The 25623-nt window shown below is 45.2% G+C and overlaps 1 protein-coding gene across 8 annotated transcripts; it reads right to left on the reverse strand.

Moving 5' to 3' along the window:
• Nucleotides 1-25148, reverse strand: WBP1L (WW domain binding protein 1 like). Of its 8 annotated transcripts, none has more exons than XM_035893677.1 (7): nt 23711-23729; nt 14698-14800; nt 13697-13848; nt 10743-10979; nt 6746-7122; nt 3796-3957; nt 1-2362 (listed from the first exon to the last, which is right to left on the reverse strand). In XM_035893677.1, the coding sequence occupies exons 5-7, from the start codon at nt 6912-6914 to the stop codon at nt 1620-1622; spliced, it is 1074 nt and encodes a 357-aa protein (XP_035749570.1). In that variant the 5' UTR covers nt 6915-7122; nt 10743-10979; nt 13697-13848; nt 14698-14800; nt 23711-23729; the 3' UTR covers nt 1-1619. The 8 variants fall into 8 exon arrangements, with proteins under 8 accessions (XP_035749570.1, XP_035749569.1, XP_035749572.1 ...); XM_035893676.1 differs by lacking the exon at nt 23711-23729 and adding an exon at nt 23648-23663; XM_035893679.1 differs by lacking the exons at nt 10743-10979; nt 23711-23729 and adding an exon at nt 23648-23663.
• Between the last annotated feature and the right edge of the window lie 475 nt (nt 25149-25623).

Raw genomic sequence — 25623 nt, forward strand, 5'->3', positions numbered from 1 at the left:
TTATCAGAAAAGGCATTATATTTTGGTTTCCACCTTATTTAAAACTGATTTTGGTTTTCAATCAATCAAATCTGAATATGTCTGAGTTCAGTTTTCAATTTTTTTTTTTTTTTTCCCCCATAACAGTAATGATCTGGATGACCATAATTATAAAAGGGATGGGGAGAAACCCCGAGAACAAGAGAACATTATCTGAACTGTGCTCTCTACCACACGAGCACTCCAGGGAATGTTAGTTTCAGCTCTTCAGTTTGGTTTTTTTGTTTGTTTTTTTTTTTTCCTTCAGGTTGTTCCTAACAAAATCTCTACCGTTTATTAAAGCAAAGCTACAGTAAATTTTCTTGCAGTCTTACAGCAGGTTTTCATATTACCAGTAGGACTCGCATGCATGGATTGCAGTCACACACACACGCTCACAGACATTATACAGTAGCCAGTTGCCACCATTTAAAAAAAAAAAAAAAAAAAAAAAAAAAAAAAGAAAGAGAAAACAGACATTCATTTCTTTTAAGTGGTCAACATTAGAATCGCACCAAGCTTTTGGATCAAAAAAAAAAAAATACTGCACAGGTCTTCCACATCTACATGGTAAGTCATCCCTTCGCAACGGACGGAGCTCTCGTCTCCATTTGTTCAACATGCATCGCTGAAGCTTGAAGGCACGCTGGCCAAAGAGAGCCCTGTTCTTTTTTTGTCATCTTAACTCGAGTGTGCTGCTCTTGGGGTGCAAAAAAAGGAAAGAAAATAAAGCCAATCCCTTTTGCAGCACACCGGGAAAAGGTCATCTGGAGACCACAGTACTTGGAAGGCAGCCCAGCTGCCTGGATTCTACTTCTAACTGTGCTCTTGGAGGCATTGAAGGAATACACTTGTCTTTAAAAATGACATATAAAGGCAAATTTCTGCAAACCCTTTCTTTTCAAACTGCTTACGGCAGACTAACACTCCTTCTGGAAGAAACTGGTCCTTCAGTCACCAGCTTCGAGTGGGAAATTTCCTACCTGCTGTCTCAAACACTGAAGCACCAGAGATTATAGGGCTGATGTGTTCAGGCATTCATCAGTTTCAAGAAAACCAACACCAAAAAAAAAGAAAAGAAGAAAGAAAAGAAATCCCCAATGCCCCAAGAGCACTATATCAAACCAGAACTCTTGGGCTACTGACTGCCGGCACTGTCAGAAGCTGCTTGCTTCTGGGAAGACACCTGGAGGTTGAAGCCTTATGGTGATTTCGTATCCTCCCAGGGTGAGATTTGCTGAGCTTTACTGATTGCAAGATAAAGCAGTTTTGGAAAACTAAAACCAACAAACTCATAATAACCATCACCAAAATCACCACTGGAAAAGTTCCATTTGTTAGAAGGTCTCATTGAGAAACATCAGTCCCTGCCCCACGGAGCAGAACGGACACGATTAACAAAGCCCAGAGCGACCCGTCCCCCACAAGCCGGGCCTTTGGGGACTAGTCCCCAAATTATATTGGAGGGGGAGAAAGAAAAATAAACTAAAAAAAAAAGAAGGTTGTTATCACCTTTTCCTCCTATTAGAAGTTTTAATCCTCTTATTCCACTTTTATTTCTTTGTTTTTTTTCCCCCGATTCTCCCTTCCACTCTGCCACCTTAGCTGGGGGAGTTATTGGTGCGAGAGTTTGGAGAGTCCTGCTCATTTATTGTGTTCAAGAGTACACACACCGGCTGCCGGGGCAGGTGGTGGTGGCTGTGTTCGCGGTGCTGCTCTTCCACAGCATGAAAAAGCCCTTCCTCCTCGTCCCCGTGGGGGCGGCCACTGCAGCTGTCGCAGAAGTCCAGGGGCCCGTCCAGAGCATCATCGATGAGCCCGTCGAACTCCTTGAGGTCGTCATCGTCGTGATGGCCCCGGTTGCATACGCAGACTTCAATGCCCGAGTCGCCAGTGAAACGGCGCTGCCTGCCCGGCGTCTTGTCCTTCGCGTCGGGAATGGCGCTGCTCTGCTCTAAGCTCTCAGAGCTGTAACCTTTCAGCAGTTCCTCCTTGCACTCCGTATCCTTATTGGGACTGGCCCTCTCCACTAGCTCGGCTCCCGTGCTGGTGCCGCCGGGCTCAACGCTTTGCATTTTGGCAACTGCTCGCTCGACCAGCGTGGTGGTGGAGGGCTCGGGGTCCCCAAGGCCGGGGGACCCGGTGTTGTCAGTACTGCTGCTGCTGCCGCTGGGTGCTGCTGAGCTGCTCTGTGCTGGCTGCAGGTTTCTTGGCGTGTCCGGGACTGTGCTACTGCTGCCTGCTGGGACGCACTGCTGATGTAAGGCACTATATGGTGGGGGGGGGGTCGGCGGTCGGTTCACCACTTCCTCATAGGGAGGTAGTAAATAATTTGGCAAAAACCCTAAAAGTGGGAGGCAAGGAGGAGAAGTTATTTCATGAACAGCTTATCTCAGGAAACGAGTCATTATACAGGTCAGTATGTCATTTGTCACCTACCAGCTGTCCCACTGAACAGCTCAACGGGCTTTACAAGGGGGGCCAAAACGAGACATGTCACATGTTAGAGAAGCAGCAATTGGGGCAGAGGAGGGCACCGTTACAGGAGGAGATGGACACAGTTGGGAACAGCAGCCCGATCTCCCTGCTCTCAAGCCTACGCCTAGGGCTACCAGGCAAACCTCCCCCCATCGCCCTGTACCCAGTGCAGCCCCATAAACCACACCAAGGGCTGGCCTGTGCTGGCTGGAGGGAACAACCTGGGAGGTAATTCGCCAGCCCTCTCCAACACTGGCTTCTCAGCTGAGTTTCTACTTTGAAGAACAAAGATTTCATCTCACAAAGCTTTGTGCAAATATGAAGACACATGAGCAGTTACAAGGAACTTAGGATCCTGGCTTTGGTTGTTTCAGTGCTGGATTCAGTTTTCCTGGTGCAATCAGAATAAATTGGCAAAACAATTTGGTTTATTGTACTTGCAGTCTCTCAAATCTTTGAAAGATTTTGTTTATTTCTTAAGAGGCAACAAAATAGTCTATATAGAGAGAACGGACTTAAATACTGGAAACATTTAAAGATAGCACTGCAGTTTTCCACGTGCAATTGTGTATCCCTGGGGCTGGGGAGGAAAGCGCTGCTGGGGATTATCTCTGAGGTAGCTGCAAGAGTTTAACGAGAAAAGCAAGTTCATACATGCAATTCAACAGTCCATTACAGGAAATTCAGCTGTGGTACCTCCAGTCAAAAGGCTGAGACTCGCTGTTCTAGCACAGTGTAGCAGGGCACGAAGGAGTGAACAATGCAATTGTACTTTCCCTGAGCCATAGGCAACAGCTCCTTCGTGCAGACTCCTAGGGCTGCTCACCAGCAGCATCGCCTGGGAACCGCAGCACAGGGAGGGAGCCAGCATGGTCCCTGATGAGGCAACCACTTCCACCCAGCCTGTACAACCAAATTTCATGAAGCCACTTTCCACATCTCAGTCCCACCAGCAGTAAGTGCAGGCTGGAAAGGAGGAGCATCCATAAAGTCCTGAACGAGATATTTTAGAACCTTCCCAGACAAACACCCAGGGAATTACTGCACTCACAGAACCGAACCAAAGGTGGGTGTGAAGGTGCTGTAGCTGGTGTCATTCAAATCCAGACTCAAGGGGGGGGTCATCAAATGCATCCAGCAGCTGGAATACGTCACCTCTAGACGCCAAACTTAAGCAGCAAAGCTGCCCCCCACTTCTCGCTGAGCCCAACCACTGCTCCCCACCTTCCACCTAACACAGGAAACTCGCTGCTGCCCTGCTCCCCACAACCTCCAGCAAAACCAATGTGAGGTACATACGGAAATAAAATGGCAAGGCTGAATAGTTATGGGCTTCCCGGTAAGCGATCAGGTTAATCTCGTGTTGCCGCTGCTGGGCCTGGAGACGATGCTTGGTGCGTCGGTGATGGCAAACACAACAGCAGCTGAGGATGATGATGATGGTCCACACCAGCCAAAACCCTGCAACAGGGGAAAGCGAGTGTTAACCACAGCACGAGAGCCACATCCAATCCCAGGAAACCCCCCAAAGGCGATGGAGATCACCAGAAAGCCTGGATCTGAACCCCACACTGCTCTAAAGGCAGAAACACACAGTGCAGCAGGAGGCTTCAACACGGACCCGCCTGCGTGTGTGGGTGACTGCTACCCTGGCGGCCTTGACAGAATCAGGTAACTCTATACACACTTTGGTACAATGTGGAGTATGTTCATTAGGCACAGCTCTGGAGGAGGACAAAATATGGAGACGGCGCTAAGCTCCCCCGCATCCCTTCCACCCCTTGGATGCAATTTCTTCTAGCTAAACATATGAGCCGAGCTGTGAATAGCATTGAGCTTGTCTCCCACAGCCACTTCGGTTTGAAAATAACAATCAAGACACAAAAGACACTCTGCAGATTGACCACAGAAGAAGAGAAAAACCCCAAGCACTGTGTTTTGCTTTTGTTTGCACTGCTCTTTAATTTCCAGCCCAAATCCTTCATTGTTGTGCTTAACAAAAACATACCCTTTTTACATAAATGTCTCAAAATATTTTTAAAACTTATTTTTGTATTCAATGTCTTAAATTATCCAAAATTAAATTAAACTAGCCCCCCACTCTGAATCCTCAAGAAACCTAACTTCTGCTCCATTTGCGGTCACGGCTGGTTTCTGTGGACTGTCACACCGTACGTATGCTGCTCCTTAAAAGGGAATTTTAAAAGGGCACTTCCTGAATTTTCTCCACTCCCTCCAGCATGTGGAATAACCCCTCCTTTTTCGTAAATCCCCCATCACGCTTGCACACACCAGAAACATGTTTCCGAGAGACACTTCAGAGAGCCACAACGCTCACTCCAGATGAGGCTTTTGTCTCCTGCAACTACAGCCCACAGCTCCACCTGCCTCAGAGGAGCCCCTGACCTCTACCTTTTTTAAGCTCAGCTTTTGCAGCTAAGGATACCAGGAGGGCTCCCCCTTTAGAAACATATAGGCCTGGCAACCACTCCTCAGCAGAGATCACAACACTTCTTCTTTCGGCAAGACCTCTGCCACCCTTCATCATTCCCACACAGACAAAATGAAGACTCCTAGCGCTGCAGCCCGTTTTCAGCATGGCCATTCTGCCCTGTGAGATCAAACTGCTTGTGTCTCCCCAGTAAAAAACTCTCGTCCTGCCTCTACGATACACCTTGATGTTTTCAGCTTCCCCTGACGAGTTAGTGACGTTTTCTCTGCTAAGAGCTGGGTGGGGAAAGGTGAACAGTTTAGGAATCTGAAGAATGAGAGGAACATGGCTCTGGCTGAGGACAAAGTACAATCGACCCACATCGCAGATCTCAGAGCCCCGCACTGGGCTGTTTGTAGGTGAACTGGATATGCTGTATCGTGCCTCCGAGCGTTTTGAGCAAGGACTTTCACCTCCCTGTGTCGTAACCCAAATTCTCCATGTATCTTGGCACAGCAAACCGAAATCTCTCTCTTGCCTTGCACAACCAATTTCCCTAATGGACTAGATTCTGCCTGATACCCAAACTTATCAAAACTTGCTATCAAATGAAAGGCGTTACATGCTCCATTTTTTTTTTTGCTGGGCTGGAAATCAAGGTTCCTAGGCAGTTTTTCTGGCCAGGCTGCTCAGCTGTACCATGAAGGGGAGAGAGAAGACTGTGACCTTTGCTGCAGAGAAGCAGGGAATGAAGCACTCGAGATGCCCTCTGCACTTCCTTCAAACCAAGCTGAGAAAGTGTCCGCTGCCCTCCAAACACCCTCCTGCTTCTAAAAAAGCCTTTTTATAGAAACTATAAGGATTGGTCTAGTCCACCCTTCCCTCCAAAGCCAGGCATTTTGCAACTGCTGTCTTGCGGTTTGAAGACTCGCACCAACACACTTTATTTCTCGCTAAGAGAGGGTCCCTTGGCTCGTGCTTGCTGAGGAAGCAAGAACACACTCATCAAAACCGCGTCACTGGCACAGCACGCCACCGTGCACTGAAGCAGGCCTGCAGTTCATCTTCCAAGTACTCCTTATTTTCGAAGAGCAGTCCGCGATCGTGCGTTCAAAAACAATGGAAAATTACACCCAGCTATCCAGGGATTTTAGCTTCAGTTAAGAAAACAGATGCTTTTTAACACATTTGATCATGTCCTTTCCCAAGGACTCTAGATGCAATGGTAGCAAGCAGCACTTAGTTAGTTAAGAGGTCCTGGAGAACTGCCACTGTTAAGCAATCTCAGCTGTAGCAGCCGAATTTTTCTGCAGGGAATAACTGCTCCCACCCAAGCCTGCATCCAGAAGATTAAAAAAGTATTTCTTTAGAAAACTTCTCTACCCATTCCAAAGAAATCCCAAAGTGCTTTGCAGACAAACCGACGCACAAGCTCAGAGTAGGGGTCAAAGTAAGCTCAGCCATTCCTGGGAAGATGTGCAGCAACTCTGTAAACAGGCAGTAACGACATACAGCAGTTTAGGATAATAAATTAATGCTGGATCCTACTGAAACCGCAGGTGGCATTTTAAGTAAACAGACCATAATTTACTGGATTGCAATCTGGCCACGGTGCCAGGAACAACACCTCGATTCTCGTGCAAAGGGTCTATGCATGCTCACAGCCACAAGTGGATGAGATCTGCTGTTTTTCATGGGAATTTCCAGAAAAAGAACCCACTAATACCATGTTATTGCCCGGTTTCATTAATCGCTGACACTTCCTAGAGCTTCTCGAAATTACTCAATCCCTGACTCAGCACGAGCCCGAGGACTTGCCTGGATGATCACAGGAGGTCAGCAGCGCGTGCCCACCACAGCCATTTGCTGGCCTGGCTTCTGGTGTCCTCTTTAAATGGCTTTGCCCCCACCTTGTCACACGATAGCACATCTGCACCGCTGGGCTGAAAGCCCCCCCCAGTGCATAAGAAGCATCAGGATGGGACATCCATAGGTGCTGAGGCACACAAGGGGCTCCTCAGTTGTCGCTTGAGCAAGGGTGCCAGCGTTGAGAGAAGGATCAGGTGCAGCTCTGGTTGCAAGACCAGCATGGTGCTGGGCGTCCAGGGCCTCCATAAAAGGCTCTACAACACGCCCTAGCCAGAAGTTTGGTCACAGCTGCAACTTTGGCTGCAGAACAGAAAACCTGTAAAAGCCTAGCAAATATACAGTACGGTCATTTACTTGGAATAAAGCTATGTGTACAAGGCCAAGTGCAATTGTAAATATTATGTCTAAAAGTATGGAGCGAACAGTGAAGATGTCCAGGGCTGAGCTGTGCATTTGTACACCTGGTGATGCTTGGCTTCAAACCAAGGGAGGTAAGCCGAGCAGACCACTGGCCCATTTGGCAGGAGGGGAAGGAGGAGAATTTCAAATTCACCCAAAGATGACACTACACGAGCAGGGAATGTGGAGGCTGAGCACAGCAGCAGTAGACACTAACATCTCGTTCATGGCAAAGGCAGGTACCTGCTCTGCCTTGTGCTGACAATGGGCGAGACGTGCAAAGGCAACAGAAGTTTGGCACTAGGAGGCCTCCAAAAACCAAGTAAAACTGGGCTTCTAGTCGCCTTTCCCCACACTCTTCAACATGCATCTCCTTCCCAAACGGACGAGAGCTGGTTTTCAGCTGCGCTGTGCTGAGCTATCGCTGCAGTCACTGGAAAAGGAGAAAAAGTTGGGAGACACTGGACACCCTGAGGCCAAGTTTGCCATTAGATGTCTGATGAGAGAGAATATTTCCCACCACCAAGTTGGCAGTGACCACCGGGAACAAAAGCACACAGCAACCTGAGGGCAACATGACTGGCACAGAGCAAACAGGGTTTTTGGAAAAACAACCGCTGAGGGACAGCATCAACTGAAGCGATGCACTGGTTCAGAGCTAAACACACACTGGGGGACTGTTGGACTTGAAGGCAATTTCAGGCTTGCTCTTGGTTTATGGAAAAGTCAAAAGTTGAAACACTCTCCAGTCCAAAAAAGGCTGAGTCCCGAGAAACACTGCTATATTTTCTGTAACAGTCGCTGGTGATGCCAATGGGTAGATAATGATGCAACCAAAGGGTGAATCAGACACAGCCAAGGAGCTGAGTTTTGCCAAGAGATTTCCCTGCCAGAGCATCAAAACCTCTCATAAAAATAAAAAAGTACCAACCTCTTACCCAGCATCAGACAGGCTCAGAGATGTAAGGGAGTTGCAGAAAGACCTGGTAACAGAATTAGCTCCCATGGAAGCATCCCTTGCAAGCAGAGGAAATACCAAAGAAGGCTGCTACGTTTACAGCATCCTTGGGAAAGGGAGCACCATCACATGGTCACACACCAGAGAGATTTTCTACCAGCTGTGAAAGAACATGCCAGGCTTAAAGCTTCAAGAAAAACCTTTCTGGGACACCAACCATAGTTTACCTCAAACTTAACAATAATTAAGAATAAAATAATTTAAGAATTTAGAATCCAGAGCATTCCCTCCTCATGAAAAAGGGGGGAGCAATGTTCAGTCTGATGCTGTACAGTATTTGCTACCTGGGATGTTGCCATCAGCATTCCCGTTGCGGGAAGCTCCTTTTATCCTGTGCAAAATGGAAAACGTTTTCTGGAGCATTCCAAGGGTAGGAACAGAAAAATCTGCCCTCAAGTTCATGGTAAACTTGGGCAAACGCCATCGCTCTGTTGGCAGGAAGTCCCCTAAAAGCAAGCCAAAACATACTGCAAAGTGTTTTTGTGTCTGCCTGACAAGCATCTGGGTAATAGCTTTGGCTCGATGAGAGCTGGTTCTGAACAGGAAGAGAAGTGGGACAATTTCATTGACTAAAAAGTGATGTCCCAAATGGTGGTGTCACAGTCGGCCATGGCTGGAAAAACGTTGTCTTTCACAGGGCCAATGCTATCATCAAAAACAGGAGAGAGATTTAATTGGTACCACAACCCGGATGCACTTGGGTTTAATAGTGTCCTCGGCACAGAGATCTCATCATCTCCTGCGACTTCAGACATGAGCCTGTACGAGTCAATGATGCTGCTGCTCAAGAATGCCAGATGAAGGATCCAGGCCATAGGCCTATGAACATTTTAAGAACGGGAAAAAAGAAGCTGCTGAATGACGTGGTCCTCTCCTGCCTGTCTCTTCCATACCTCCTGCTGCCTCCTCCACCTCTTCTTGTGCCAGCACAAAGCTGTGCGCAACTGTGATTCAAACTGGTTTGAGAGAACCAAAGCAGGTTGAAACTCAACTGCCAAACACAACAGCAGGAAGAGAAAGACTGGGACTTTCAGTGACAGTTTTATGTCAGTTTAGATCAGTGGAACTGCAGCCCCAGCCTGACCACACTGCAGGAAAAAGTTACTGAATATTTGTAGAGTACAATGGTAAAAGAAAAAAGCTGAAGACAACATCTCCAACTCCTGCTCGCTTGTTCCCAGACTGGTAACTCAGACCCACGGAGATGAAGCTGGTTTCTAGTCTTCAGAATAGTGTCCAGTATATATGGTACACCCACTGCCATGAGCTAAGATGGAAAAAGAGGTGTTTCAGAAAAATCCTTTGCTCATCTTGCAATGACAGTCAACTTGAGACAGTAAATCTGCAGATACTGGTTTTATGCCTCTGTCCTGGAGAGGGAGCCTTTGAAGAGCAATCGCTCCTGTGCTCCAGAGGACTTGTTTGCAAGTCCAGTCAATTCCAGCTGACATACCCCTCTCAAGACATCTATGTTGGTAAAATGCATGTTGAACAGTGGTCTAACAGAGATCGAAGGGGAACATCCAGCTGAGGCCATGTCCAGAACAACTGGGAACAAGATCTGGAGAACAGTCTGCACCAACAGATCTGGATATTTGGTGAGGAGCTGGGCTGGAAGTACAGATGACAAGGGGCGAAACAGCACCAGCAAGCTCTCTTGCCTAACACCGAGCAGGTGGGAAGCAGGCCACACAGCCAAAAGTCAGTATCTGCACAGTCAGACTATGCAAGACAGCTTACCTTCCCCTTTGGATTTGTGAATTTTACCGAGCCACACCAAAACAAGCTTAAGATGATTTTGCTGCCTGGATTAAGCTACAAAAGGTACAAGGAAATCAGGAAATACCCCCCTCAGTGACCCTATTAATCATGAGTTTCTGCATGGTTGTGACATCTGCTTTGTTTGCTCTATACTTTCAGCTAGGCTTTGTCATGGGAGGGTTATCGCTGAAGCACCAGCTGAGGAGCAACAGCAGCAAAAGGTGAAGTTTGATACACCTGAGAAAGCAAGTACAATCCTGTAGGAGGCTGGGTGAAAGGCAAGGAACAGGGCAAATCCCTCTCTGAAAAAGGACACAGTTATGCTGAAGGGAAGGATAACACAGGGTGAGGAAGAGAACACGGGACTGATGTGTTGTTTGACTGAGGGTTTTGGAGACTGCAATGCCTTGGAAATGAGTTCCTATTATAAAGCTGACCTGGAACATGTACGTGGTATAGCAGTTGCTTTAGTTTTAGCAATTAACCGGATCCTTGCCAAAATTTTCTGGCAGCATGCTTCTTGGGGAAAAGAGCTGTCTCGAGATTCCAAGGGGAAGCGTGCAGAGATGAGCAAAATGTTCAAAATCAGCAAAAACATCAACTGTGCTGCTTGCAAACAGAACATTTTTTCCTGTACAACCCTTCCACTAGGGCCCAAACAGTCAAGACCTTTGTTTCTTTTTTTGTCTTTCAGAAACAGAGCTCAATATCACTGCTAAAGCAGCCAAAATGAAGCAAAATAGGCACATCCAACATCTGAATACTCACTCTTTGCCAGTGCTGGTTTGTTGTACAGTACCTAAATGACCCAAGACCAGCTAAGCGCTTTAACTTTGAAATCCTACAGCTGAGATCTTCTGCACACGGTGACCAGCTGCCTGTTTCCATGCTCCCCCATTCCTAAAGCACAGCGTACTATTCTTCCAACCACACCATGCAAAATACTTTCTATAGCTTTGCTTGCTGTGTTCAGAGCCTCTGGAATCGTTGAATTTCATGCTGGTCCTCAATAGGCAAGGAGAGACACAAGGATGGATGTCGGGAGATCTGGATTTGGTTTTCAGTTCACATACACTTAAACTTGGGAAAATCCAGCATGTCTGAGCCTTAATTCTTAGCCTGCAAAATGCAGGAACTGCATTCCTCGATTACCTTCTCTCCTGTATTTTGAGAAGTGGTATTTTGGAACATTTATGCAGTAAGACACCTGTCAGGCCTGGACAAAGGCCAACATTGGAAAACTCCAGCTAATCACAATCACATCATAACAGGCCGGAATAAAGACTGTTAGCAAGCAAAATCCAGCAGCTGCTGCTATTCTCCTAAGACCACAATCTCCCCCTTGGGGACTGTGAGCTCTTTGGGGAGCACAAAGACATTGTTAGGCTGAAACGCTGAACCAGCTTAACCACCATCCAAATAAACACCTTTCCCTATGCAAGGAAATGCAACAACAAAGCCCCTTCTTCCTTTTTACTTTTTATGATTCTATTCCAAGAAAATTAAAAGACACACTGCACTTTTCCCCCCCATATATTCCCAGCTACCAAGCTTGAGCTAAGAACTAATTAGACCTTTATATAGCTATTAGACCTATGTATATAAATCTAGATGTAGTTTTATTATTTGGCAACATGGCACTTTTTTTTTTTTAATAAGAGATGGGTGGGGAATCTGAACCAGGCTGTTATCTAATTTTAAACACAGACTGTCCACCTGCTTGGCATATCATGTTCTCCATTCCTCCACTCCACCCCTTAACAAAATAATACCTTGATTTTGTATCCTATTCCACTACCCTCACAGACTGGTTTATAATTACTGTAACTTTACTTGCTGTCTAGAAATGATGAGATCAGCCATTTTCAAAGACAAACTTCCCTCAAATTCTTAAACAGGGAAAAAGATCCTTTTTATGGCGAAAACTCCAAATGGCCACAAGACAGGATCACATTTCAGAAGGCATGCCCAGCAAAGACAGACTAGTTTTGTTTTCCATTTCCAATGCCACCCTCCTCTGCTTCTTCTCCCCACGAAGCTGTGGTAGTAAATTAACCCCAGGATTTAATTCAACAGGACTAGCAAAAAGGTCTGTTTTCAGGCACACAATAGCACTGATGGTCCGAGAAGGTCAAGAGGAGCAGAAACTTCTCAAAAGCTACTTCAGTACATGCATACACTCGTTAAAATAAAGACATAGAACAACCACAAAGCCATACCTAAAAGGTGCTGCTAACTTAACTGTTCATTAACCAAAAGTTATTATTAACTTTTAAAAAGGTACTCTATTCCCAAGCATGTAAAGCTGTTGCTCTCCTCACCATCAATTTACTTCTCTAGACTATTTAAATATGCTATCACCGCTATTTACCTTGAAGGTCTTAAGAGTGCCTCACCACACGTACCTACCAAAGACATTTAACAATTCCTTCCTGCAGGTAAGTTCTGAAGCTGTGGTTGCAAGTTCTAGAATATGAGAGTTCTTAAATTTAAAGGACATGTCTCCCCTCCCAATCCCAGAAACCTTTTTCTAACACTCATAATGGCAAAGCAAGCTTTGAAAACATTAACCAAATTTAAATCAGTGTTGGCTGTTTGCCCTAATTTGCAGAAAGCCTAGAAGAATAGGCCTCATGTTTGCATTATTCCCCTCATCTCAGTGTGGCATATGATGCTCTCTGCAATACAGAAGGAATGTGAATCTCAACACAGAAACCCACCATTCCTGCCGAGGAGCCATCCAGCAGCGCGTGCCGCTAATATGTTTATTCCATGATCTCAGCGTGATCTGTGTGCTTGCCCTAGAAAGAAGCTTGAAATATTCTGCTTCCTTCTAACAAAATCTGGTTTTATCTTCCAAGAACTTTTATGATGCAGCCAGGCACTGCCAAATATAAAAGTCTGTGCCATACTGAGAGTGCAAAGACAGTTGAAGTAAAATCATCCCATTAAAATGGCAGGGGGCTATTGTTCAGCCTGTATTGTTTGCGTGCAGTTCAGTTAAGCCTCTCTTTCAAGATGTCCATGGGAGAAACATGGCGACTGCGCAACAAGCTCCAGTGTGCAGCTGTACTCCATGCTGTTGCTCAATTTAGATCCTGCTTGCCACGGAGTCTGTAAGCCCTTGCATACGTGCCTCTTCCTCTACATTCCCACCCACACAAATCCAAAACTGGGTCTGACCTTCCCCACTCTGCTTTGTCCACGCATCCCCATATAGTCCGAACAAATTCCAGCCATCTGTCCTGTCGACTGCTGTGATCTGAACCAGGCAGTTCAAGAAAGCCACGCATTCATGCTTGTTTCTCAGCCTGCTGGGGTCCCTGGAGCTGCCCACCCAGTCCTGAATTGCTCCTTGAACTGTTTAGAGACTTCTGAAAATAAAGCTGCTGTAAAATGCAATACATTCAAATCCTGCCATTGATATCAACACAGCCAGCCACTACAGTCTGATGCACAGTGTGTCTTGAAGGAATCTGTTAGAGCCCTGTTTAATTTACAACCACATCCTCCATGCTTCACTGGTTAATTTGAAAAGTAAGAGCATGTTTCTAAACTAAAGGATAAAGCATCAGCTATTCCTGTCCCTGGAGCCAGGTTAAGCGATACTCTTTGCACCTATAGTATGTTTCCACACACACACACTACTTTGACAAAGTGAAACTGTGGGCACAGCAGAGGGATTAAGCACATAGCACAGTTGCATAAAAGCTACAAGATACCATTGGGTGTGGTAAGAAAACATCTCCAGTCTCTAATGTGGGGGTATGATGTTCAGAGTTCCGCATTTCCAAATTCTGGGAGCACAGATGCCTTCTCAGCCTAGGCTCCCAGCAGTACAACAGCATGTGAACATCAATGTTCAACGCTCCTCCTCAAGAAAGGAAGACACCATCAGACCAGCACAAGTCTAAAAGTTTGTCTTTAACATTCATCTTTTCTTACCTTCTTGTCCTTTCAACTTCCCATTTTTGCATATATCTTTATCAGAGTTTTGCTGACCTGCTTTGACCTGCCTGCTGCCGTCTAAAGGGACTTAAGTATATTCATTCAACCACTCACTAGAAACATAGGTAGTTTTAAACCCCAGATTCTGGGCAAGAGGAGATAAGAGGGGTTGCGATGGGCAATGTATGTCCCTCACAGCCCACACCGTTCAGCTGCTGTCAGCCCACAAGGTTTGCCCAAGACTCTCTCCACCCAAGGAGCTATGTTCCAAAGACAATGTGTCCTGAAGAGAACAAATGTCCTGGCCCCCCTCCTTGAAAGGACAGCTTTAAAAAGATAAATCAGATTTAAACTGTCGTTCTTGCAAAGAACTAAAACAGTAAGATGAAAGATACTGAATTAATTCTCTGTTTGAGCGTGTCAAACTCTAGTGTTGTGCATATCGGCATTTCTCCCTGAAGTGTGGCTTCCTCACTCGCATACAATGTTAGAGTACCCTCAGTATTGCCCAAACCAGTGAGAAGACCACACAACAAATCTCCAGTGATGAACCCAAGACGACCCACTACTCCTCAAAAAGCAGGCGATGCCCGTTTTAACAACCCTGTTTCCCGTGCCGCATCAGGTCAACTCCCATTTGTGTTGCAGTGAAATGCAGTGGCAATGCATAACAAGGGCTGAATGCAAAACCCCACGGGACACAAGCCAGACCTGTAGTATGGTATGACAGCCATGCAGATTAGGAAGGGAAGCCGTACAAAACAGAAGGACTTACACCAGAGTTCATAGTAGTAGTTGCAACACTGGGATTGTCCACAACAGTGGCCCGTTTCACAAATGTAACTTTGATTGTTGACACCCATGCAGGTTTCCTTGTCCTAAAATCAAACAGACACACTTTTAAGATGCTTTGTCAGTATCTTCCGTAAATGTAATCTTTTTCTCAATGATCTGCAAGCATTTGAAAAGTCACAAGTTATGGTCTTGGGAAAAGGTTAAAATACAGCCAAGGATCACCAAAAACCACAAAGGACTGTTTAGAAGAAAACCCCGTATCTCCAAATTCACAAGTTACATTGCTTTAGCATCTAGTCAGTGCTGCTTTCTCAACCTTCCTTTCCTTTTCCATTAAAAGTTACCATGTTCTGGGAGCCAGGTATTCTCCTAGACTTGTTCCACATGTTACACACTATCACTGCATTACTGGGGCTGAATGCCAAGTAGATGAAATGCATTAATAAACAGAACATTATAAATTAAGAAGAGACTGCTTGGATTCATTTAGATCTAAATGATAATTAGAGTATGTTCCTGTGAGATTCCAATCTAAAATGATTCCTTCACAATTACCCACGTGCTTTATACAAGATCAGCATTCCTGTAAAACTTCTTCCTGGAATAGTGAAGTGGTCCAGGAGCAGAGCCAAATCAGCTGTACTGTATTACCCAGCAGGTCGTCAGGACACTTAAGATGGAAAAGGACTATGGTGTGAGGTCTCAGTCCCCCACATCGTGCACTGGTTCACTAAAGCCCATGTTTTCCTGCTAGTCCAAAAACATGGGTGGGAAAAAGTACAAAACACAGGAAAACAGAAGCATTTTCAAAGTGGTCCAGGAGCAGAGCCAAATCAGCTGTACTGTATTACCCAGCAGGTCGTCAGGACACTTAAGATGGAAAAGGACTATGGTGTGAGGTCTCAGTCCCCCACATCGTGCACTGGTTCACTAAAGCCCATGTTTTCCTGCTAGTCCAAAAACATGGGTGGGAAAAAGTACAAAACACAGGAAAACAGAAGCATTTTAAAGGTTGTGGTTTGTACACCCTCTAATACACTTTGGGGCAACCTGGAAGTTAGAATATGCTAGACAGTTTCTTAAGAAGTAAACAGATCTTAACAAAAAACATTAATGTTGCAAACAAACCTCTAACAAAGTCTAAAAAATTTTCACTTTCTTTCACTTAAAATTTACAATAAGGCAGAGAAAATGTGCAGAGATTTATACTGAAAGATATGTCAAATAATTCATTTTGTAAGTACCATCTTTTAAAAAGAAAAAAACAAAAAACAAGCACCCAAAACACAAAAAACCCAAACAAAAAGCCCAACAAAACCCCACCAGCTAGGAAGAGCAGTAAACCCAACCAGCAAGGCAACGGGAATGTACATCGGTAGATCCCAACGCTGCTGCACCGCGCTGTTCCTCTATCTTATGCGAGTGTACCACAGCCACACTTCTCACAAGCCTCTATGGAGTCACCATATGTGCAGAATATGAAGTCCATTTCAAACTATGGACCGCCTCACTGAACAAGAGATGTAAGGCAGCAGTTTCAACGCAGAAGAATCCTGCACTAAGTTCTTGAGAACACTCAGTCTATTTGGGGAGCTGGGGGAGCACCAGCACTCCCCCACCATGCAGTACCCCAGTCTGAGCCGTACCTCCCCAGCACCGGGCCTGCGGGTTCCTCACCTGAGCCCCCATATTACGGCGCCAATGTAACTTCTAAAAGCAGAAGAACTTGTACCACCTACGGTTCAACGGAAGAGATCCCACACCGCATTTTTCTCTGAAGGTGTCACACCAACTTTTGAAAGGGTTTTGGTCATGTGAAGGCACAGTTCAGCAAACACGATGCAGCATACGATAGAGCGCTTCCCCTCCTTCCACAGGTATCATGATTGCCACAAAAGGCTCTAAAAAGCACCAACGGGCCACCTCCTTAAAATACATCTGCAGAGGCAACAAGCTGGAGGGGTACCTGCCTCCTGTTTCCAGGAAAAGAACAACATTTTGCTGGACAGACCAGTCAAACTGCTTTACTGCAGGCAGCTAAAGCAAACATGTTATACTCGTCTTGAGATACTGCATGCCCATAGTAGACGCAACATTTTCCTATAGGGTAAGCAGGTGTTTTCCATCTCTAATTGCAGCGGCTAATAGTGACTTTTAGGAGACACTGTTGAGCTAGCACAGCATTTTCTGCTTCAGGCATGCTATTCATTCCAAAAAGTGCAACTTTAGTCAGCAAAAGAACTAGAAACAGGACACCATCCATTCTCTGATCTGTTCTTATTAGCTTATTTACACTTTCCCTCATTTTTGTTGGCCTTGCAGAGTTTATGCAACTGACGAACAGCATAGATTTTGGCTCTCACATCAACAGAATTGAGAAATTAAGATCCCATTGCAAAATTGTAATCCCATTGATAATGCACAAGCCAGAAAGTGACCAGCTGAGATTGTGACACATGACGATCAATGCGACCTGTTGAACCAGAAAAGAATCACGTGAAGCTGGTGAAAGAAGAGAGTCCCACAGCGCCATTTCAGGAACTCCTCTGCATCACAACACTGATCTGTCAGTGTTTATTCCCCAAAAATGTGTTCAGTTCAGCGTTATCTGCTTCAAAGAGTAGCAATAAGGAACACATTGGTATCTTTTGGCAGCAGCAACCTGTAACAGCTTCAACATCACCGTATTCGTCCCACTTCAGAAGCTGCAGCAGTCCTGTTTTTGCAAGTCCTGTGACTTTCATCACCTTATCCTTTTATTTGAACCTCCTGACTCCCTCTAGCCAACCTTATTATATTTGTAATGACCTTTCCACAATGTTATATGCTTATGTGCAAGGTTGCTTCTTGTCAGCCCAGCTGGCAAACAGGTCTATGAAGGGATGGGTTGAACAGAAGATCCTCAGCAGCTAGGCTGGTGTTCTGCAGGTTGTTCCTGCCTGCTTTTAGAGATCAAGTCCCAAGCAACATCCTGCTTTCCTACCTAAAGTAGAATTCAAATCTTACTGTCTGGAGCTTCTTTACACACTGACCAAGAGAAATCATCTTCCTTGCTAACGCATAAGCACTCGTACGTTTGAATAGTCTCGCAGTTAGCTTTCAGCTCCCACAGTTCAGAAAGCCCAGGGTTTCAAAGTCCTTGCAATGCTGGTCACCAACCACGCTCCTCCCAGTCCTCTCAGCTCCTCTTGGAGCCTTTCTATAGCCCTTTGCCAGCCTGGCCACTGACGGGTTTCTGGGAAAATGGAGCAGTCAGCCTAGGTGCCATGTGTCAGACCCAGAACTGTCACCCTTAATTCCAAATAGTTTCAGAGAATCAAGGAATAATTTAATTTGGAAAGGATCCCAGCAGGTCACATGGCCCGACCCCTGCTCAGAGCACGGCTACCTCCAACACTAGGTTACTCAACCCGGCACAGGGAAACAGATGAAACGTAAAGGCAACAAATCTTTGGAAAATGTCTACTAAGGCAAAGATTCCAGCACAAGGAGAGCATTGTTCTGGGATGTGTTACAGGTGTCTCCTTTGGATTGAGTGTTTCAGTCTCCTTTCCTCTCCCACTTAAGTCAAGACTCATTTCTGTGAAAAGCCCAGCCACCGCACAGTTTATTGCAAGCCAAGGAAGAAGTTATACATTGCTATGAGTACAGGCCATGCCAGAGACCGTGACATTTTTTGTTAGGAATCTTCTGCCTACCACCAAGCGCTTCAATTTCTCATTAAATCCCAGCCTGCGCTTTTCATACCATCAGTGTTGTATTATTTCTACTTCTTTCTCCCATTCATTCTTTGTGTCATATACTGCCAAACAGTAACTACTTAAGACATATCAGCAATATATAGTTATCTATAGCCTAAACATCTCCTGGAAAACAGTATCACAAGTGCCTGTGCTATGAAAACACACTATTTCCTCTTTCACACCAACAGACATGGACAAGGTACAGGACTGAAAGAGTAGTTTTATAGGCAAGAAATATATGGGGGAAAAAAAATCTCAGAAGCAAAGTCAGAGCACTCATATTTTTTTGACCTGCCTTTGTTTCTAGTTTCCATTTCAAGTAGTGCTTGTAATGATAATTTTTAATCATTCTTAGCAGCATGGAGGTTTTTAATCGAACTACTACAAAGAGGTTTCGGTGGGTTTTTTTAGGTAGTCTTATGAAAACAAGGAAGGGGGAGGGTTTCTTTCCAAAAGCACTTTCTTCCCCAATAGCCAGTGGCTATCACATTCCAGTGCAGGCTTCCCTGCTGAAGGACACTCTTGTTTTCTTGTTGTCCAGGCAAGCACATCCCTCCCCACCAGCCTTTGTTCAGCAACTGTAGACGCCTCCAGACAGGATTACTAAGCAGCATCTACAGAGTCTGCTCTCAAAGAACGTTCAACTCCATGAGGGCAGAATATTCCTGTTTTGCAACTAAGAAGCCTGAACATGCCATCCGTTATCTCCCACCTGCAAAGCCTAGGAGATTCCCAGCTAATTTCAAGGGACTGGCTTTGTCCTGTAAAGCAGCACGTACTCTAGGCTGCATGTGCATCCCTGCCTCCTTGGCATCACTAAGAGCTGACAGAGATCTGAGGAACTGGACTCTCTGGATCCCTGACACGCACTCCAAAGCCAGGAGCTTGCAGGAGAAGGTTCTGCACTCCTGGAGTCTGCGTTCTCTTCCCATCCAGTACAACAGAGGCTGTTTGTTAAATCTGGTGCAGGCTCTTTCTCATTAAACTGGTTGAGTTGGGAAGAACTCATCTTGGTACGGTTGGAGAGTCTCTTCGTATTTTAGATGTGGCATTTTGGATTAGTTTTCACTTGTCATAAACTTTATAAAGCAACTCTGAATAAAAATAAGATGGTTCTTTTAATTATTTACTTGTTGATATTTGGCATTTGTGATAAACCCACAACCATGCTGGCAACTCTGCTGGTAGCACACTTTTGCTGTCAGGTGCTTTTACAAATAATCCTTAAAATATCCAGTAGTGGTAGTATAAGAGAACTCAAGGCAGTGCCATATGTTGTCACATCTGAAGCTACAGCAAACATTAATGTCAGTGCCAGGGAAAAAAGCCAATTATTTTCTCCACCTTCCAGTTTAGTACTGGACCTTTGATGGAGGTCTACGTGACAAATTAAAGGTCAAAATCTGGGGCATGATCAAGAGAGGAGGCATTCATGGAGGTCTGTAGGTTGCCTGAACTGACCCTCACTGCAAGAAAGGATGGAATCAGACCTCCTTATCCTACTTTTGTAAAGCTTTTCAGTACTAAATGGTTGGGTTTAATGCCCATAAATCTGTTAGGATTTATTGCATCTCAAGCCAATGTAGGAAATGCAGGGAAATGAGAACTGATTGACAGGGGAGTATCATTACAATAAAAGGATCAAGGCACTTCGCACTTTTCTACCCCCAAAAGTCAGCAGTTAACCTGGGAACAGTGTTGCTATGTCAAAAAGGAGAAAGACATAGATGAGCAAATTCCAGACCTGTGGGGCTATTTTCCAAGCTGAAAACTAATATGTGCAACTGCAGCAAACACACACCATAGCCCACGCTCACAAGTGCATAGTTGGCAGTGAACCGCCTACAAAAGATGACTCCTCAGCTGGCATTAACCAGGTAACCAAAACCAGCAGTGGCTGATATCACAGAGATCCAATAACCATGTTAGCTTTTTGCTCTGTCTCCTCTTTCCACAGAAATCTGTCCTCCATTACCCTAAATACGAGCACCTTGCATTTATATGGCCTCTGTGTGTCATTCAGCCTGCCAGAGCATTCACCCTAACCTTGGTAATACCCAGACAACCTGGAAAACACTTTGAAATGTGACTTGCATTTACTGGCAGCAGGTTATATGCCATTCCTCTCTGCTAGGATAGGCAATTTTTTAGACCTACTCTAATTTCCTATTCTCTCCAAACTTCAGTACAGCATTTGTCAAGGCACTATGTAGCAAATTACTATTTGAACTGGAAGAGAGGGGGATTAGTGACGGAATGACAGGGGTGAGCAAGGAGCTGAATAACAGGCGTACAAACAGTGGGACACAGTGAAAAGCCCAGGAGCAGGCTGAAGGGAGGCTGCCAAGCTGGCATCCGCCAGAGGGCAAGACGCTACTGGTTTTAACAGGACTCGGGCTCAGCCCATGACCGCTCCAGACCTTCTGGTTTCATGGCTCTCAGAGGACTTTGGTAATAAGCAACTATTTAATAATAATAATAGAAAAAAAATAAAAATCCTAAGCTAATCTCATTACTCGCAGGCAGCAGTCCCTTGCTTTCAGTACCCAGCCGCACCCATTACAAAAAAGCACGATGGATTTAAGCAAGTGACACAATCTTCAGAAAAATGTATTTAAAATATATATATTTTGAGTAACTCACAATCAATATTTGAATGATGTATATTCTTTAAGCACCCAGAGTAACAGAATGGAAGTGACTGTCAGTATGTTAAATATGTTAGAAACAACCAACAGAAAAAACTGTATTTGATACCCACTATTTTTGAGTTACCACTTGGCTTTCACTCAAACTCACATATCAGACTATCACTAGTGTTGGTTAGCCAAGCCCACCAGCAATAGCCCGTGAGAACGCGAACACAAAGGTACAAAAGAAGATGAGCACCTCTGTCAGATAAGAGGGTCAAGTGCTAGTAGATTAAAATTGCTACTGAAATTATTATGGAATGCCAAATCTTGCCATAGGGTTTACTACAATTCCTTGTTTGCCAGCTGCCCTCCAGTTCCTAACCAAAATTAATCTTAAATAAAAAAAAAGATCTTTTTAGAGAAGGACAGCAGGTGGGATTGCAGCAAGGACAGGCAGAACTGCAGGGGAACCCTGAATCACTAGGGCAGCTGAGGACTGACGCCCGCTCCGAAGCCTCCTGTCCTTCTCCCATCTTCAGAAACGTTAAGCTTGTTAGTCCTTTGGAACATAAACACAAAATCCAGCACAGTGACTTTGGTGGATACAATTTAACCAAAGCACATAAGATTGGTAAAGATGAAAATGGTTTTGTTTGCTGTGAGTTACTGGAACCTTGGGTGCCAGCCCCTGCCAGCACGACAGGGCATAAATTCCTGTAAGCCTGCCTTACGACAGACAACTGAGGCCATGAAATAAATCAAGTCTGACATTTCTTCATAAGACACTCACCACAAATTCTGTTTTGCTGAATGTGGAAAAAAAAAAAAATGTGTTAAGTGCAAACATCCAAATACTTAAAGTATAATAAGTGGGGGAGGAACGATGCCTCTGAGCTGTCCCAGGCACAATAAAGAACTCCAAAATGGGAATTCTAATCCACAACACTTATTGCTTCACTAATGCCAGCATCAGGAGAATTATATTTAAATCACCATGATTAATCAGCCACAGCATACCCATCTTCACCCCCAGTGGACGCAGAACCTCTGAGGTTTTATTAACCTTTATCTGAGGAACAAATTGGTTTGTTGCCTCCATTTATCTTGAAGCAATACCCCAACAGCCTTTAAAGGAACATTGTCCTTTCACAGATCGCGGATACTTTGATATATTTCAGTAAGAGCTGTTTTCATTTTTGTTTATCGCTAGTTTCACTTTCGGACTCCGAGAACTGCACATTCCCATTTTAAGCACCACGTGAAAGTGTTTACTTCGTTCACGCCTTGCTAGAAGCTTCCCAGCTGTAGTTCCAGCCCTTTCACATTAAAGATAGACACTTCTTGGAAATGACAGCTTTGAGGAGGCTGTCTTGCGTTTTGTTGGTTTAAGCCACCAAAGAGTTGACAACACTGAAAACCTCGAGCGTTTAAAACTAAAACCAAAAAGGTTAGGAATCCAACATTTTAACCTTTTTCTTTTTTTTTCTTTTACATTTATGCAGCGAACAAAATGAACATGTTCAAGCTTCCACCTGCAACCCAGAGAGGAAATGCTCACTTAAAACCGAAAGCTGAGATCCTCTACAACCACGTTTCCTGAGACGGGAGCTTTAAACGCCTACGTTGCACTCATGTCAGACAGAGCTGACCTAGCTTTTTAGGCATTTAAACATCATCCCCACTGCACCACCACCAAAAAAACCCCCCAAACCAAACACCCTATTTTTACCATATGTTCGGCAGTCCATCTGCTGTGCTGCAACGCCACTGGGTCCCAAAGAAGAAGTGAAGGCAGATCCAGGGGAACCACTTGCTTGGTGTGGTGCAGCAGCGAGCAAGGGGTGCCCGTCCCAGGGAGCCGAGGCTCTCACCACGATGGTTTTGTCCTCATCATGCAGCTCACGGGAGGGCACCCCAGGATCAGGACCACTTGTGTTGAGTGGGAACAACAACAACGAACATCCCAGACAACCAAGAGTTTACAGTCGAGTGCAGACGCAAGAGACAATAGAGGCGGATGCATGACGAGATGTTCCTGAATTCCTCCCACACTTTTAATTAAATAGCACTGCTCACCAACAACCCTTTTTCCCCCCTCCCCCCACTCTTTTAGAAGTGGAAAAAGACATTTCTGAATACTATCTGCACGCAGGACACAATCACAAATATTTAGAATCTTTTTAAAGTCTAAAAATGATTAAACCTCAAAATGATTCAAACTAAGAAAAGTTCAAGCAGCTCTGCAAGCAGCTCTCTCCCACTATATCCCTCATCAGTGGATAAAAATAGTCAAGAGCTTTGCTCTTGTGTTCTTGGGGCAACACCTTTTTTCTGCTTCCTGTAAATGCCTCTGTATCGATGCCGAAAAGTTACGGGCAGAGAAAAAAGTGCCATCCAGCCCACTGAGTCAACCAGATGTTCACAGTTTGAGCAAACGAAGCTGCATTACGCCTAACTTCTGGTTTTACACCTTATGCAGCACCTCAGTTGTCCCAAACAAATCTCTAAAATGAAAAGATTAATTGAGAAATAGGAACTTTAGAGAAAAACACACCCGTGAGACTCGAGCAATCTCAACATTTAAGCCAGCTACATCTCACTGCACGTTGAGAGTTACCTAAAGCCGTTCAGCCTTCGTGCCTGAATTTCCCTCCTTGGTTCAGTTCCGAGGTTTTTAGGGAAAGTCTCTTTGCCCAGAGTGCTAACAAGTGAACTATTATTATAGCTATTGCATTCAATTACAGAAGGTCATTGTGCTAGAGGTAGTTTCTTATGTAAAACTGTTTTCAGTTCAACGTGGGGGGGGTGGCTGCATTTCACCAAAAACTGGACTGATAAGGAAAACCAGCACTGTTTACTCAGCAGTGTGCTCTAAGTCCTTTTGCCTTCACTTCTAAACAACTGAAAGTAGGCAGTTTAAAACGTGCTACAGTCTGATCTTGAATTTTTAATTCTAAATTAGAAACTGCAAGCAGCACTCTGATATCATGCAATATCTATTTATTGTGGATTACAGATCCCAGCAGTGCTGGAAGAGTTTACAGTCAGATTCCCCTCCAGGCGTGCCTCCCAGACCAAAAAAAGGGTTTGCTCTCCCCGAGCCTAGGAACACATAGTTGGCACCTCCTCCAGTGGGGAGCAGCTGGGCAGTTGCTACCGTTTCTCATTCCGCTCGACATTACCAGCTATTAAATTATCCCAAATTTCTTGTTCAAGCCCAAACTCTCCCAGAACAATTAAAAAGTCACCCAGCTGGGGGTCACAGCACATTGCCATTTTCTGTTTGGTGACCTTTGTCAGAGATGAGGTGGATATAAATGTCCCTTTTTTTTGTTTTGTTTTTTTGTTTTAAACCCACAGTTTAACACTCAAAATACTGCCCGCACAAGGAAACTGTTCAAAGCTCGGCATGTTTTTAAGCAATGTAAACACAATTCCATATTAAGGACTGCGGAAAGTACCCTAGAAGCCAACCAAACAAAAACCGCACTGGAGCACGACACAAAGAGCCGCCCTGCCGCAAAGCCTACAACAACAAGAGTTTCTTTCCCCGGCTCGCAGTTTTGCTCCTTCCTCGCTAATACAAAGCGGCTCTCACGCTACCGTGCTCCCCCATCAAACGCCACGGGTGGGGGAGCACTGTTTGTACGGTTCCGTTTTGGGAAAGTCAGAAATCATTTCTTCAGCAGAAATCATGGCAGGGGGGAGGGGGGAAATAAAAAATAAAAGCGACATCAGTGACGTCCTCCACCTGAGCAAGCAGCTCCCACCGCACCGAAGCTGGTTACCTGTCTGAGACCCAGGAGGAAAGGCATTCTGCAGGCTCATCCTCCGCACCAGCGCCTGGGAAGGCAGGAATTTAAAGCCCCACAGTGACCATTTCCTCATCTGCTGCGGGCAGCCCGCTCCTCCGATCCTATTTAAACCAGGGCTTCCTCGGTTGGGAATGCTAAGTAAACAGGGTCCTGGGACACTGCACGCACTCGCTGGCTCCCCCTCCTCCTCCTCCCACTCCCCGTGACATATCTCAGACGCAGCCCAGCCGGGGTGTTCGCAAGAGGGAAATGACATCAGGTCGGGCAGTTCTGAAAAAAAAAAAAAAATAACCAAAAAAAAAAAAAAAAAAAAATGCCCTGAACCTTAAGAGAGCTGCTGGGTAACACCACCAAGGCAGCTTGCTGCAAACAAGCAGAAGCGCTCTCCTCCCTGCTAACTGGATGCTGCAAGTGGAGGGGAATCTATTAAAAACATTGGCAAGAGCCGACAGCTCCTCAGCGATGATTAAACCTCGCTAAGCAAAAATAGGCATTTAATCTATTTTTGAGGAGAAAGATAAGTTTGATGCTGCTTGCTGAACAGCACTGGAGCCCTAGGAGGAACCACCGTGGTTTCTCCGAGTACCTCCAGACCCCGGGGACCTGGGTAAAGCCCTTGCAGATTCAAAACACTCCCAATGCTGCCTTCTGCCCACCACCATTTCTCCTGAGCAACTCTTACACCACCGTTCAACTCTCGGCCCCTCCAGATAAC

This window comes from Egretta garzetta, unplaced genomic scaffold, assembly GCF_000687185.1.
Source record: "Egretta garzetta isolate BGI_Z169 unplaced genomic scaffold, ASM68718v1 scaffold135, whole genome shotgun sequence".
Classification (NCBI taxonomy): domain Eukaryota; kingdom Metazoa; phylum Chordata; class Aves; order Pelecaniformes; family Ardeidae; genus Egretta; species Egretta garzetta.

Excerpts from the sequence above, each read along its gene's own strand:
- WBP1L (XM_035893677.1), bottom strand. The coding sequence starts at position 6,914 with ATGTCCCATCCTGATGCTTCTTATGCACTGGGGGGGGCTTTCAGCCCA. Across the intron at positions 3,958-6,745 it reads GACCTCCTGTGATCATCCAG|GGTTTTGGCTGGTGTGGACC; the intron begins GCAAGTCCTCGG and ends CCCCTGTTGCAG. Across the intron at positions 2,363-3,795 it reads AGCCTTGCCATTTTATTTCC|GGTTTTTGCCAAATTATTTA; the intron begins GTATGTACCTCA and ends TCCCACTTTTAG.